Source organism: Passer domesticus, chromosome 8, assembly GCF_036417665.1.
Source record: "Passer domesticus isolate bPasDom1 chromosome 8, bPasDom1.hap1, whole genome shotgun sequence".
NCBI lineage: Eukaryota > Metazoa > Chordata > Aves > Passeriformes > Passeridae > Passer > Passer domesticus.
Genome location: NC_087481.1, coordinates 24,410,361 through 24,426,853, shown reverse-complemented (window position 1 = coordinate 24,426,853; position 16,493 = coordinate 24,410,361). Strand labels below are relative to the sequence as shown.

At 42.8% G+C, this 16,493-nt stretch overlaps 1 protein-coding gene across 5 annotated transcripts in view; it reads right to left on the bottom strand.

Moving 5' to 3' along the window:
* TET1 (tet methylcytosine dioxygenase 1) overlaps positions 1-16,493 on the bottom strand; it is a 73,208-nt gene that overhangs the window by 43,288 nt on the left and 13,427 nt on the right. For 4 of the 5 annotated variants that reach the window (XM_064429688.1, XM_064429687.1, XM_064429690.1 and 1 more), the window contains exon 3: positions 11,767-11,817. The exons of the other annotated variant lie outside the window; for it this stretch is intronic. In XM_064429688.1, the coding sequence (XP_064285758.1) occupies positions 11,767-11,817 (51 nt within the window). The remainder of the gene's footprint in view (positions 1-11,766; positions 11,818-16,493) is intronic. 5 annotated transcript variants of the gene reach the window in all.

Below are 16,493 nucleotides of genomic sequence, written 5' to 3'. Positions count from 1 at the left end.
AAAGTACATCTAACATCTCTACCAATCCAGAAGATTCCCAACCATGTAAATTTTTATTAAAAATTACTTAATCAGACAATAAGGAGGCTGCAGACATAAAATTATATAGATGAAAACTAATTCCCCATCAATTACACATTTTCAACACAACACCACATTTGTATTCCATTCACCATTATAGGGACTGTTCACCACATTGAAGAAACTAATAACTTAAGTCTGGTAATTTGGGAGTACTAAGAGGCATAGGAAAGGAAGAGGCTTCATCCACAATTAGCAGAGATGAGAAGATCTGACACAGAATCCACAGACAGTACTCAGTATAAAAGTGTCATCACAGTCCTCCCAACTAGGCTATTCCTCAATAAAATACTTTATCTGATCAAAAAGCATTGCTATGCTCAAAAATACTCAGGATATTCTCTGATCTGCTAGTACTGCACAGGTACAGCACCATGTCCCTACAGAACTCCAGTGATCCCAGCAGCAAAGGTGGAATTGCTTAAAAAAAAATTCTTCATACTTCATATTTTCCACTAACATTACTAGAAGCTGCCTACATGCAATGAGGAAGAAAAAACCCCCAGATGAATCATATCACTGGCACGAGTTAGTTAGTTCATATTCTGTTTTTCCACATGAAGACAAAATATTGTCATTAAATCAGATGTTATTTTTTTAATCAAACTCTGCCTTTCCAGCACTGTGTTGCTTTATCTCCTATTACTGAACTGCAGTGTCTACTAAATGATACATTTCTTTTCCCTCACAAACAGAAAAGGCCACTGGATAGTCTGTTAGCATGTGAAGTTTTTATTTCCCACCACAAAGAGAAATGCAGACACACTACCAGGGACAGAGTTCATTTGCTCTTCCCCTCTACCTAGGAACAATTAATCTTCAAGTTCTAAACCTGCATGTGAAAAACCCAGTGCAAAGTACAGACAAGGATATCACAACCCCAAGCAACAGTGATAACATTCACAGGAGGTAAGCACAGAAGTCTGATCTGATCACTTTTCAAGGCTTTTACACAAATGCAGTGAAAAGCTGAAGAATAAAGCAGATCAATACCAGTAATTTCCCCTGTCATTAAGGAGAGCTCTGCTCTGCCAGGAGACAGGAGCCACTAACCAACCACACTCAAGCTCAGGCTCTGCACTAGTTTGTGCCATTAGGACAGGAAACACAGAGCCTGCTGTGGCCATGCCTGTATCACTATCTCATATATACATACACACAAGAATTCATTCCTCTGGGAGCTACTGCTTCCAGCACACACAAACAGCCAGTTACAGAAAATCATTTGACATTCTGAAGTCAGACTTACTATTAAAACTTCTTTAACACGATGCCCCTGAGCTAATGCAGAATTCACCAACTCCCAAAAAAACGTAATGCTTAAGCTACACCAAAGATATTCCCATATCTGAGCAGTGAGCAGGCCATTGATTTGTGTGTCTCATTTCAAACCTCCACAGGAAGTAACAACAAACACTCTACCAAAGGACACCACCAGGACCAATTACTCTCGTAAACAAGAAATAACAGATGATGCCCTGTCCAGCTACTGATAAAATGCCTCTGCAAGCAAGTCTTGATGAGTATCACGACAACTAATGCCAAATTCCCTAACCAGCCCTCCCTGTAAGGTTCTGCTCAGGTCCATGTGAGCCCAGTGCCCAACAGACCAAACAATACTCGTACCCCCTGCTTGTGCCAAAACTGGGATGACCCAAAAGACAGCTCTTGCAGGGTCACAACATTCATCAGCACGAAAGGATGAGTGGGTGAGAAGCACCTGCAAGCTGCAGTGCCATGGGTAAGCCTGGATGCTGCTGCAGTGTCTGCAGCCACACAGCCAGCCCCACATGTCCCTCCAAGCTGGGACAGAGCTGGCAGCTCCTCAGAGGACCAAAACCACAATGTAAGTGCTGCTTCAGAAAAACTGTTTGGAAAAATGCAAATGTAAATGTAATTAAACACAAATGTATTTAATCTAACATTCAAACAAGGTGTTTGGCTCGTGGTCCAACAGTCAGGTATCATTGCCTCACCAAGAGGCAAGAAATCACCACATAGCTGACTAGCAGCAGTTTGCTCTTCTGTCATTTACTCCTGCTGACTACTGTCTGCTGCCCAGCACAAGTACAAATTCATGCAGAAATTCAGCAGAATCGAGGACTTGCACTGGACAGGACCAACATACAGGGAAAAGGAGATAAGACATGGATAGGAGGGGCAACAGGGAGACAGAGCAGAGGTGTGGAGAAGCAGGTGCTTGTGCCAAGTGCTGTGTAGGAGAGTGCTATGTAGGAAATCATGCACTGGTTAGAACAGAGACAGATATAAGGTGGGATGCTGTGGAAGCTATAGGCCACCTCCCGAATACAGCTACATTTTCTTCTTGCATTTTTTTGTCATTAAAGGCAGATACAGTAATACAACTAAGAATAAACTTCTATCTCAAACCACATGACATGTCTGACTACCGCCAACACTGTAGACAGCAGCACCACGCCATAGGTTGCTGCCCAAGGCTGCAGTCTGAGCAGGTGTCCAAGAAGGCTCCCAAAACAGAGAATAGCAGGGTAGGGGCCAAGCTGCAAGCTGGGGAATATTCTCCATCAATCTCACCACAGGCATAAAGCAGGTCCCAGCACACTGCATAACTGCATGGAGGAGTCTCTCAGGGTACCACATTCCTGCTGTGGCTCAGCTAAAGCACATTTTCTATAAGTCATAATGCACAGAAACAGATTGGGGCCCTTTGTTAATGTAACACAGGCTGAATGTACAAGGTGTTTTGTTCCTCGAGACAGCAGCATTCACAGAGGGCATTGAGGGATAGCACAGGACTTGGTAAAATTATGTCGACAAGTTGACCACAGAAGCTGGTTTATACAGAAAGTCAGAGGAACAAGAGGTTCTGCAAATCTGGAGAAAGGAACCTGACCTGGGGTATGACATACAGGCTCTCCTGGAGGTATCCCACTCACTTCCAACCTCCCTGAGTATCAAACCACCCACTCACCAACTTGAGCATCACAGCAAGGTAGCATTTCACACTGGATCTTACTGCAGCTGAAAAGTCTGCTCTAGTTGCTGGTTGCTTTTATTTCCATATTTGTAGCCACAACAGCAAAGACCATTCTCCATGCTACAGCTTAGCTCTGTCTCATCTCCATTTAATCTACATTTATATCCTATATATTCTTCAAATACCAGCCAGCCTCCCCTCCAGAAAAGCTCCTTATTGTCTCTTTCCAGGAGGAATTAGTACATTATGGCCTCAAAGTCTTCCTACCTTTGTTCTCTTCTTTTTCTCTCCTACACCACTACCAGAGCAGAGTCCTCCCACCCCACCCTGTGCAACAGCTTCAGTGAGACTGCTTAGATCTACAGTATCAGACCCCAAAGGATACACTTACTACAAAATTAAAAACTACAGGATACTAATTCTGACTGCAAAGGCTTCAAATGGTGGCTTCCATGGAAATGTATTTATTGGATGTCTATTTGGGTACAGGATCTCTCAGCCACAAACTCAAATTATTGTTTTCCATCAACTCCTATACCTATCTTGTAAAAGCTACAAACAGGAGCAAGAAAAAACAGGGTGAAGGACACCCCATTCTCCTATACAGGCATCCAAGAAGTTGATTTGTAAAGAAAGAAAAACCCCAAACATTACAGCACTTTTTCTGCCACAGAAGCAAATATAAACAAGCATCTTGCCTGGTCATTTTTGTTTTCCTTGGGTTTTGGGTTTGGTTTGGTTTGTTTTTTACTGGTGTTTTGAATTACTCAATCATTTGTCATCAACATCGAAACCAAGCACTCAAAGAGACCCTGGCAGCTCTGGAAAATATAGCACTCAATTAAGCCAGAAAAGAAAAATGATACAATCTGCAACAATATGTATTCCCTAAGAGAACTTCCTCCCAGTGCACTTTAGCTCAAAAGCAAAGATGAAAGAAACCCAGCCTCTGAATTTACCCACCCCAGCTAATGTCCCTTGTGGTCCACTCATTTATGAAACCATCAGCACAGTGTTAAGGAAGTGCTGCCTGGCCCTTCCCTGCAAATGGAGAATCATCACAGTGCTCATAAGAGGGGCTTCAGGGAGCAAATCACAGTCATGTGTAACCTCCTCAGCGACAATCTGAAAGAGCAGTAAATTAATACTTATAAAAAAGAGCAAATAACTCAAAGACCTGACATGATGCTTCGTAAATTAAGCTGGCATGCCAGCCATTTCATTACAGCTAGAGAGACATTCTGTGTTTAGCAGGAGGCATGGGACTGTATGTACAAAAGGCAGGTTTCTACCTTGGAAAGCAGTGCCTTCCAGGAGGACATTAACATGGTCAATCATCAACTGCACAGTAACTATAGAAACTCCTGGTACAGCTTTATGGCTGAAAGGGCTACTTAGATTCTTGGGTGCATAAATAACAATATAATTAGGAAAAGAGTGGGTACTTTCAATCCTGCACTTGGCACTTCTGCACCTGCTGGCAGAATAAAGCATCCTGTTCTGGCATCCCCAATTCAAGTCAGACATTGATATGCTGGAGAGGGCTCCAAGGACCACAAGAATGACAAAGGATTGAAACATCTTGAAGTGAAAGACTCAAGTTCACTCTCTCCAATTTACCAAAGAGAAAGAAAATTGAAAAGCCACAAACTCCTGCTCAGTCTATGTGGAAAAGAATGCTGATAACAGAGGGCTCCTTGTTCTAGTATACAAAAGTACAACAAGACTCAATGACTTAAAGTCAAGCCTGGAGAAGACTGGCCTTGAACTATGGTGCATATTTTTGCGACAAGACAGAGCAAAGAATTTTTTTTTAAGCATCTTGTTAGGTGTTTGGATGCACTTTTTGTCCATGCGCATTTTCAAATTCAAGTTCTTTCAGCTATCTTTAAAAAAAAATCTGTTTAAGCCAAATAAAAGGACACAGTCTTACAACCTCCCAGCACAAGAACAAGTGTTCATAATGATCTTTCCTGGGTTTACCACTTGCAAACCAAACTGAGACAATTTCTCTTCAAGTACAGTGCAATAAAGTTCCAAACTGTCAAACTAACAACATAACTTTTCACAGTTCCTGTAATCTAACCAGGAAGATATTCAGCTCCTTAATTTAGGACCACGGTCTGTGCCCCACCACCTGCTGTACAACCAATTATATTATTTACAAGTTACTACATGTTGGTAGCAGCTCTCAGACCAGAACTGCTCAGGACACACAACACCATTCCAGCCTGGTTTTAAAGCTGATGAGGGGTCACAAGATAAAAAGGAGCAACTAATAGTCCTCAGAAACAGAAAACTCAGTGACAGGAGCAGCTTAACTCAGAAAAAAAAAAAAAAAATAGTCATGCTGATCTCTTAAGGCACCAGGCTATGAGGCAGCACTATTCAGGATTTTTCATCTGTTTTGCTTACTCTCATGTGAAAGAAAAGCCTAAAAAATGGCAAATTGTGTTTCCTTTTCTGCCTGAGAGCTTGCACACCTACGGTTTAAGTAAAGCTCAAGGCAGAATTTTACAGAATTTGCACTGTAACTTCCACTTGCTCTTTACAGGAGCAGCAGCTTTCACTCCCAGGCTGGAGTAACAGCACTGCTGTTATGGAGCAGCACTGCAACTGTGGTGTTTGACCGTCTCACAAAAGTGAATGCTTTGCATTTATAAACACACAGCAGTTTTCCTTCTTATTCACAAGTCCAGCCAACCCCTTATTTTAGGAAAATTAAATGTAGAGCCCCGTTTTACTACAGGGCACTGATTAAATTATAATGCAATACAGACAGCACCAACAAAACACAGAGAAAGGAATTCAGTCAAGACACAAACCACTCAATTGTAAGTCAGCTTCAAGAAATCCTAATATTCTAGAAGGCTTAATATTAAAGTTGTTAGGACAACAAGGACAGCCTTGTTGTCAATAGTCTATAAATTAATTTTACATAAATGAATGAAAAGGGATTATTGTTAATTGCTTAAATGCTGTCTTCCTTTTTCTTTATATCATTTAAGTTTCATACATTTAACATTTAAAAAGAAAGCATGAATTCTTCTTACCTCCCCAATGAAATCCTATAATTAAGAATTTATTTTAGTACAAATAAGATCTCTTGGTCTCTACAAAAGCTCCTACTAATGCCAGTGGGAAAGTTTGCTGCCATAGTATCAGTTAAATTAACTTTTCCATAATCAGTAACACTAAACAAAATTCTTCATAAAACCTGGCAGAAAGAACAAAAAAACCCACAAATGTAAAGAGTCTGCTGCCACACAGGTAAGTTTAGGGCTTCTCAATGGTTTTCTCCCACATCAATTGCTAAAAGCAATAAACAAACTTGCTTAGCAATATGGTATCAGATCTTAAACAGGTAGCACCCATTTTCAAAGGATATTTTAGGTATTACTGTCAATAATGTATGGCCAGCAATACACTGAGAACAGATTACTGGAATTGGCAGAGCCATCTCAGTTATCCATCTCAATGCCTGCATCACATACAGCAAGTGCCAGTATTGAATAATGCTCATAATGCAGTAGTGAATGCAAACAATGCCAACAAAGCAACATACCTGGAAGAGAAACCCTGTGTTTATTTTGTAATACTTCATTCAAACATTTAAACAATGTATCAATCAATATGCCTACACAACTGACCTTCATCTCCACAGGCACATTTTCCTCCCTCCCCAAAAGCTAGGCTGCTTTTACTGAGTATTTTATGACATTTTTGATCACAAACACATCTTCTAGTTTTTTGAAGCTCCACTTCTAAATACAATGAAGTGGAAGGCCCTACACTAAAACAGATCATGAGATCTACTATAAAGTCAAGATCTACAATAAATCACGATTCAAAACATGCAACCCTCCCCAAAACCACCGTGCTCATGAGGTTCAGCCTGGCCTCACTCAGCACTTCCCAGCCCCCACCGATCCCTGAGGAGGGGCACTATGCTCACAAGTGCTCTGCTACAGCAACGAAGGAGTTAAACAGAAAAGGCTGCTCCTCCCTGTCTCCTCCCCAGGGCAGTGTGCCTTCCTTCCCTCAGCGTTTTGGGGAGCTGTGGAGAGTGGCACGGGGACACCAGAGGAGGGATGGGAGAGAGAACTGCACAGAATAAGGGAGCCCTCCAAGAACAGGCGGCAAGGGCAGCACAGCATCTCTGCACACCCCAGGAAAGAATTCACAAGGGACAGGCTTCCACTCCACCAGAAACTGGAAAAATAAGGATTAGAAAATAGAGAAAGATTAATAATTTACAGATCACTTACAAAGGCTTTCTTTGTTAGAGCTCTGCTCAAAAACATCTACGTACATGAGCAGTACTGGCTGAACTGTACAAACAACATGCAAGTGCTTCACATGTTCATGAGTGCATTCATGTGGAAGCGCTGGGAAAGCTGCATGGGCAAATGCCCTGTGTAAATCACAACCATAATCATGCCTGCTCACATCAAGAGGTTGCATAAGTTTACCAAAAGCAAAAAAATTAAAGATTCAATCCCATTTAGACAGATGCACATTCAGCTCGAAAAAGGCGAAAAAGAAAACATTTCTTTCAAAAAATGTTGAAAAAATTCATGTAACAGCTAAGTTAATTACCTTACTTTTAAAAATACAAGTTAACTGGTTTGTGTAGGATGCCCTGATACCAAAAGTAAGGTCTACCTATCAAAAAAACAGGAGCAAAAAGGCAGGGAATAAAAAATAAGTAGAAACTTTCAACCAGTACTCAAAGCAATTTTAATTGGTATTTACTGATGGAATATGCTCCAAGGTGATAATGTCTATTCAAAAAAAAAAACACAACAAATATGAGAAGTCCTTTCTGGACAGTATCCTTTCCAACTTGTATTGTACCATTCTTCCTTCTTTCCCCGTAAAATTCCACTGCAGTGCAATTCCATCCACTGACTTGCTCATATCTCAGTTTAAAGGGGAAAAAAGTCATAAAATTTAATTTCATCCAGCTAAATATTTTGGCAGATATTCTGCACTAAAAATATACACCATAATCTACAATAAGTGTTCAAAATCAGTTCAATTCTTGCTCACTCCAAGCATCATCATGAAATTTAGCACTTGATTTCCTAAACCTTGTTAACACATACATGACCTTGATCAAAAAAGTGTATTTTTAGTTTCTTTAAGCTGCAAAACTAAACTGCATCATTAAAAAGGGCAACAGCAGTTCTGCCAAGCACACAATGTTTTAAAGTTGCTTTTCTACAAGACTATGCTTTGTATATCTAGAAAAGAAAAATTAAGAGGGTGCTCAATCAGTTATTTGCAGCCTCGATGGAAATAAAACTTTCATGTTCCTAGTATGATGTTTATAAACACCCCCAAAGCTCTAGATACTGAGTCATCTCTGGCTTTTGGCTTGCCTTCAGCTGAGGGGATGTTAGAGGGTGTGAGCAGGCACTGTCAGCCTGCTGGCTCCCCGATCAGCGCTGCAGTGCTCGTGCAGAAACACAGCACAGCACAGACTGTGCAGGCAGCCACAAGCTCACTCAGCACTGCATATGTCACTCGGGAGTTCTCCCAGACTCTTCCTATTTTTCCCCTCCCTTTCTTTCTTCTTCCTTTTGTTCTGTTGTTGTTTCAGGTTTCTTTATTCTCCATCAGGACAACAAGCACCTGCAGCCACCCCAAAGGCAGCCTGGCTCCCCAGAACCCCCAGGAAAGACCACGGATTGAGCTTCAGCAGCTGCCTTCTGATCCTCACTGCTGCCTGCACGGGCTCAGGGTAGATTTCCCTGACAACACGAGGCCCTGTGCAACTGCCCCATTCTTCTAAGCTCTGTGGTAATACAGACCTTGGAAGTGACTGCAAGCATTTCCCCATCCTTAGGAAGACGTGCACTGCACTGCTCAAATTCAGCCAGAACACCAGTAAGTGGCTAAAAAGGATGATGTTAAGTGAAGCAGATGTATAATTTGACTTTAGAAATGCAGCAAATTAATTTTTAAGTATGAATCCCTTCTATATAGGTTTTCCATTACCAGGAATAAAATTAAAGAAGTGTTTGCTTAACTGGGAAAATAACACAATATAAACCCTAAGGAAAACTAAGTATATTCCTTCCCTTGTATCCATTACTGTGAGCTTACAAAGCTTTCTTTCTTTAATGAGCACTTGCTTGCTAGAAGTGATGAATATTTCAGATGTTCTTTCAAAATAAACATGGAGAACCTAATCCAGTATTTATGGCACAGATGAATTTCCTAAACGAGTCACCCAATAACCAGAAAGGAGCATTAAGACTTGGGTATAGAAAACTACAAACAGTACACAAAAGGTACAGTGTAATAGTGTGCATCACTTTTAGTCTTGTTTATATCTGTCCAACCCATTTGCAACTGGAAAGCACTGCTTATTTCCCCCTGTACAGAATTTGTGAATGGTTTGGTCCTCAGCAGCACAGTTAGAACACAAACCCTGTAAAAGTAAATAAACGTGCATCTATAAAAACTTATGAGAGTTAGGAAAAAAACCCAAAGCTCCATGTATTATTGGAAGAAAGTATTACAAATCCTCCTTTAAGGAGCCTAAGAATACTACTTGAAGAAAATACAATTTAAAAAGGCACTTCCTGTTGGAATTTTGAAAATGTCACTGGTCAGATGCCCTCAGCCACCACCAATCATAAAATCAAACACTGAAGTCATAATTTGACAGATAGAACACCACTTTACATGGTGTCCCACCAACAGGAGAAACCAAGTTAGAGCCATATAAAAAAATGCCCTAGTAAAGAAGTCTGCAAAGTATGCAGCTTTTTTAAAGTTTACTGCAGCTGACAGAGCTGCAGTGTAGCTTAGATGCCCAGCCTCCCTTCTCCCATCCAAAACCAAAGGCCAACCCATCCAACCCCAGTGCAGCATTCCATGAGGTGCCTTCAGAGGTACTGTGCCTTCTTTGGTGGATACAAGGAGACAAACTCCTAGGAAATACACTCCAGCACTACCAAACAAATACAAATACTCGCACACAAAAACAGTACCTAGAACCTCAGAGGAAATAGCACAGAATCAGTTCTGCAAAGTCAAACTACAAATCAACCCAGGTCCAACCGCTGACATGGATACAACACACACACAGAACCAGACAATCCTTTCCATTCAAGAGCCAGGGGTGGAAAAAAACTCTTCAGAAGGCTTGTTGGAAAGGAGAGGAATGACAGACTATTACATAGCAACCTGCTGGGCCATCAAACCACAAACAGTGGCAAAATGCACTCAAGAGGAAAATCTCAAGACCAACCATGAGCCACGACTGCAGGCAGACACCCAACACAAGGTATCTGTGACCAAAAAACTGCATTTTCCACTCTTTGCCAGAACAGGCAGCACGCCAATTACACATTATAAACTGACTCCTCTACAAACACTCCTTATTTTGCATACTACTGTCAACAGCACAAATGACAGAATTTGCAAGTACTTCAAATTTTAGCTATGCCCATGTGGTATATTACAAAGAGCAGCAGGATTAAAATGAATAATTAAAATCATTAGTATTTTTGTTGTTCTGGGTATATTTTAATGCAGAAAAAGCCCACTAACATTTGCCAGCATTATAAAAACACAATTAGTGTTAGCACACAGGTAGGTGGTTTGCACAACTGCTCCACATGAAAAGACAGACACCCTTCAGGTTGGACAGGTTATCTGCTCCTTCCTTAATCTTTGGTTTGGTTTGTCTTACCAAAGTTTCTGTAATGTGTAACAATGACAACACAGCTGTTAAGAAATTGGGATGTTTTCAAGTAAAACGACACTACAGACCAGTCAGCATTTATAAAATCCACTATGTCAAATAACTTCTGAAATTTTAGTGTACTGAAACAATACTAATCTATCTTATTACATTTAACTGGAATAGTTCAACAAAGTAAGTTTAACAACATACTTTTTGTTTGCATTTTCACTAGCTTCATCTAACCCAAACCATCCCTCTTACTTGCTCCATTCATCCTCCAAAATGTTAGTTTGCAACAACAGAATTAATGACTTATTTCTATCCGAAACAGTCTAAAGATTAACTGAGAGAAGCAATATTAATATATTAGCTGTTACTTTAAAAAAAGCCAAACAACCCAAAACATTAGCCATGAGTGTAGCAAGTCTGTATATTGGTATAAAATCTAAGATATTTGCATTTGAAAGACCAATCTTTTGTTATCATGAAAGATAGCCACCTTAGAAGTGTGGAAGGAATATGTTACCACTGAAACTGAAGGTTGTTGAAAGTTTACAGGATTTTCAGTTTCAGTTGAGGTATTCTAAAGTTTAAAGAAAGAGAGGATATAAAAACTTCAGTAAAGTAAGTATAAAAATTCCACTTTTGTTAACTTGGCTTGCAGTTTAACGTTGACTTTCCCCATGAAATTTCAGATGCCATAAAACCTGTATGCTAAAAACATTTAACTGTTACACTTGAAAGTATGAAAGTAGGAAGAGAAGAAATTAAAGGGAACGTTCAGTGCAAGGGAAAGCAAACTTTTGGTCTGCAGACTTGTGCAGGGAGGTTCAAATATGTCTACAAAATGCTGGAGAGAAAGAAGAAAGAAAGGACATGTTCTGTGCTTTTAAAATTAGCTAATCTGCTTAATAGCTGGAAAGCGCCGCTACCCAGCCTTTAACCCTTTGCCTTCCCGGGCTGTATGACAAGAAAATGCTGCTCAAAACGGGAGGGGATAAATATCAAAGCAATCATCGGTTACCTTTAAAACTCTTTGCTTCCTCCTCTGAGGCCTTTTGTTTTCTGTTAGGACCTAAAAAAAACATCAAATTGCAGAATATAAGTTGTGGTCACAAAGGCAGGCAGACCCCTCCGTATTTTATTGTGGCACAGCGGTATTTCTGCAGTACCCCGAGTGCTTTACACGCGGCCCTTGCACGGGCCGGCGGCGGCTCCCGGCGGCCCGTCCGCCGCCCCCGCGGCGCCCCTCACATGGCGGGCGCCCCGCGTTCCCCCTCACGGCGGCGGCGCCCCTGCCCCGCCATCTTTGCTTCCTGCCGCAGCGGCGGCCGCGGGAGCGCGCAGCGCCGCGCAGCGCCCCCCCGCGGCCTCCCGCCCCAACAAAGGGGCGCCGCGCGGCCGCCCGCAAGAGCCGGCGCGGAGCCGCCGCGCCCGCGGAGCCGGCGCCGCCCCGCGCCCCGGGCACGGCCCCGGCGGGGCGGGCCGCCCGCACCGGGCAGCGGGGCCGGGGCCGCTCGGCTCGGCTGGGGCCGCGCTGAGAACGGGGTCAGGCGAGGACACGGCCCCCGCGCACGCGTGCGCACACCGGGCGGCACAACGCCGGGCATCATCCACGGCCGGGCACCCGCGGCCGCGGCGGGGCTCCGCAGAAAGAGTGGAAATCGCGGCTCCCCAGTGGAGGCCGCAGCCACAGCGCCTGCCTTCACCGAGCCGAGGGGACGCGGCTGCAGCAGCCCTCAGAGTCCCAGCCTGGGGCAGCGCCCACCGCGCTCTAGAGCCGGGTGAGAGAGACCCCCCGGCTTTATCCACTCCTACAGCGCCCAGCAGAACGAAGTACTGCCGACGGGCTGCCACGGAACCGGCCACCACAGAAACATCAAGACCGGCTGTTTCCCCACAAGTACACCTGCTCCCAACGTCCACCCGGCTGGAAGGCGGCTGAGGGGTCCCAGCGAGCCCCCCCGGGCCCCAGACTTCGCTAACTAGGGACAACAAACCAACAACAACAACGGGCCGATCACTGCACGCACCCAAGCTTCCCCTGAAACAACTCACAGCTGACATCTAAACCAGAACGCTGGTCATGGATTTGTTCACTAGAGATAAAAACCCCTAAGAACACCTCTTCATCAGCTACAAACTGCAATCTGTTTTTTTAATCACTGTAATGTAATTACTGTCCACTTATTGGTCCAAATCAGTGAAATAGCAGAAATGCTCAGACAGGGACACACAACTCATTCCCCACGGTAGCAATTAAATCAGAGAAAGCCGTCACCCATTTTTTGTTGTCTGATGCAACCTTGTATCTAAGCTCTTTATTTGTTGCATCAGAATGATGTATTAAACAGGATTTAGGATAAGGTAAAATTAAAATACTGATTTTTATTCTTTCCCCCAAATACCCGCGTCTGCAAGGGTCGTTTTTGCACATTAAGAATGAGAGAGTGGAAATCACACACACTTAGTGACCCAATTCTTCTTGGTAGTTTTGGCTACTTAAATGCTTTACAATACAGAAGAAAAAAAGAAACAGTATTTTGTTTGCTTAGAAACCTAAGACCCCATATTGTGATTTAGACCCCAGACTGGTGCATGTATTGGACAGCAGTTTCAGGTTTCCTCGTAAGCTCATGTTAGAGGTCCTCAGACACAAGGAAGGAAAGAAACCTCTTCAAATAATTTCCCCGTAAAAGCTTTAAGAACCAACACAGAAAACAAGGAGCAGTGAAGAGGCAACTTGTTAAATACAGCCTCTGAAAATAACTAGAGCACAAACTAATCCGTCTCACTGTAATTTAGCCTGCATTATGGTCCACACCCAGGAACACAGAAATGGCCAAGTACTGTGAGCTGTAATTATTTTACACTCCCACAGAGTGTCAGTGCAAAATTCGAGTGAACTGCACAACTCCAACTCCCTGCCCTGCATCCGTGGGCCAGGGAAGGCTGCATGCAGCTCTGCTCATCACACACACTAGCAAACTCCTCTTGCTGTGTGCTATCCCCTCACAAAGCTCTCAGGTATCCTACTCAGGAGTGGTTTTATATGCACTTTTTAAAATTCAACTGCCTTAAATATTTCTGGAGTCTATTGTAAAATAAATACCACAAAGTCTAAATTTCTTGATTATAGCTGGGCCTGGCTGGAACACAAGAATTCCTTTTTCTTTTTCTTTTTGTCTCCCAGATTTCAGCATTTGATTTTGTTCCAAAGCAGAGCAAAACTTTCAAAATTCAAGAGGAGACAGATGGGATGTGGAAGACCTAAGTTCAAGCCCCTGGTCTGCATCAGGCAAAAAGCCCTTACCACCAACATGTTCTAGTAATTCTCATCCTCTTTTCAAGTTTTAAAGAAATTTCATTTCTCAATCCTCGAGAAACTTGCCCCAAAAATAGTTGCATTAAGGCAGATAGTAGCTGTGAACAGTTCCTGTTCATTCAGCATTTTCCATTCAAGGAATGGCTTACTGGAAAGCTCCCAACCAACTTGAATTGCAGCATCCTTTTTCAACATGTCTGGGTTTTTCAGCAGTGTGTTAAAAACCCACAGACAAGCAGGCCCTTATTGTTATTTAATATTTTATGTTACTCAGATTACAGCAATTAAATAAAATGTCTTGAGACACCTTGGGCAACCCAAGTGAACTAACACTCAGTGACCTCATTTTTTTGGCCAGTTTGTTGACTACAGGTCCCCCTAAATCTAGCTATTTAGTTCTAATAGGAATTAAAGCTCTCTCCAGCAGATGGTTTCAATCCAAGAGGGTTCCCTGCCTAGCCAGGACCCTAAAATGTGGGCACTTTGTCTTGACAAGCCCTGCAAAATGACGCTTCAGGTTTTAGCTTTTATATTTTTCAGATTCTGTGCTGCTTTAGTGTAGTTCTGGGCTTCATGTTAGGGGATGCTGAGCTCTCTTCAGAGTAGGGAGACAAAAATCCTTCTCTAGCTGGGGACCAAGGACAACTGATCCAAATCTCAGGCCCAAGAGCACAAACAACGTGGGCTGAAGAGAGAAAAAGAAGGATGGGACTTCAAGGGCTGGAGCTGTAATTGGACAATTAACTCCAATAGGCAAATGAACCAGAACCTATACAAGTGTGAAACCCTGTGACCTGTTGTCCATTTTGTGGCCATTCTGGATTGTGCTGCCCAAGGCGGATCTATCTGAGACCTTTTAATAAATCCCTGCTTTATTCTTTAGCTCCATCTAGTCTCTGCTCTAGGCCAGCCTTCACAAGGCATCAAGAAAGAGGTGAGTGGTCCCCACAGTGCCAGCTCAGCAGCAGCCCTGTAAGCTCATGGGCCTTGGGGAGCTGTGGGGTCAAGAGGCCCTACAAGTTCAGCCCAGAACTGGAGCTCTCAGCCTGGCACCCCCGTGGGCCAGGGCAGCAGCTGCCCCAGCAGAGCACTGGTGAGCTGGAGCCCATCAGCCCACAGAGCCAGCTCCAGGCTCCGTCTGCAGCACCTGCTTGGCCAAAACAGGAACCCTTCGGGCATGGGGAAAAGAAAACAAACCATGAGCCACCTTTCCACATGCTACTTTCGAAGCCTACAAAATCCTCATGCCATACTGCAAATCATGAAGACAGCCCTGACACTGTCACAGCAAAGCAGACCACTTCTTGGAATTAAATCTGCTTTTTGGAACAAAATAGCTGCAAAATAGCCCTCAGTAACTGCAATACTGTTTCAAAAACAGCAGTCTTTAAGGACAAGAGAAAAATGTGGCAGCATCATAATCCTGTGTGGGTAAGCGTCTCAAACTCTTCACTGTGAAGTACTCCTGCATTGTTCATTCTGAGAGGAACAGTAACCCAAGATAAATCCTTTTTCCTCTTCTTATGAAAGCTTACATTTTATTTACTCCGCTACCCTTTCAAAAAATTCAATAAGCAAGAAAATGTTTTCCCTTATATGTTTTAGGATTCTTCTTTACCAGCTCCAAAGCAAAGAGGCACAGTATAAATTCCTCAGGAAGAGGAGCAATATATGCAACAATACTGCTTCACACAGGGGCTGGGAACTAGAGCCCACAATGCCTTATATCCAGACTTTCAGGACGTCACATCCCTGCAAAACCCATTACATTCAGGAAGGTACAATATCACTTAATGTTTATGTGGCTGTTATTATTAAATGGTATTTTTCAAGTCCAATATAGTTTTCAAATCTTTATCTGGATTATGTGTGAATTAATGGAAATAACAGTAACCTAACTATTGCCAGCTCCAAACATGGAACTGATATTCTCCAAGGGCTGAGTGCTTGTGCACACGTGGGCATGGGTGCTGGAATATGCACTTCAGTTTACATTGATGGCTTCTACCAGCCAGGCCTTACTCCTGTAACTGTAAATCCACGTCAGTTCCTAAAGAAAACCAACACTTTTTCTTTCCTAAGCAGCAGGAATGGACTGCCAACCCCCACAGTAGCTATACAGCCATTTAATGCACACAGCTCTGACTGACTTCACTGGGACTTCTGCATTTTTTAGTTAGAATGGGGAGAGATAATCCCTTTAAGGCAAAACACCAACATTTAAAATATGCTCCTGCTCTATCCCCCTACCCCTCCTCCCACTGAATCACCTCCAAAAATGCTTACATTCCACCAACATGAGAGAAAGAAGCATGACTCTTCTGAACAAGGAACACACTGAAGCCAACCTCATTTCTTTTAATTATTTATATTCACTTTCCATACCATGGACAGAGACCTACAGTTTTGGGTTTTCCTCAGCTACT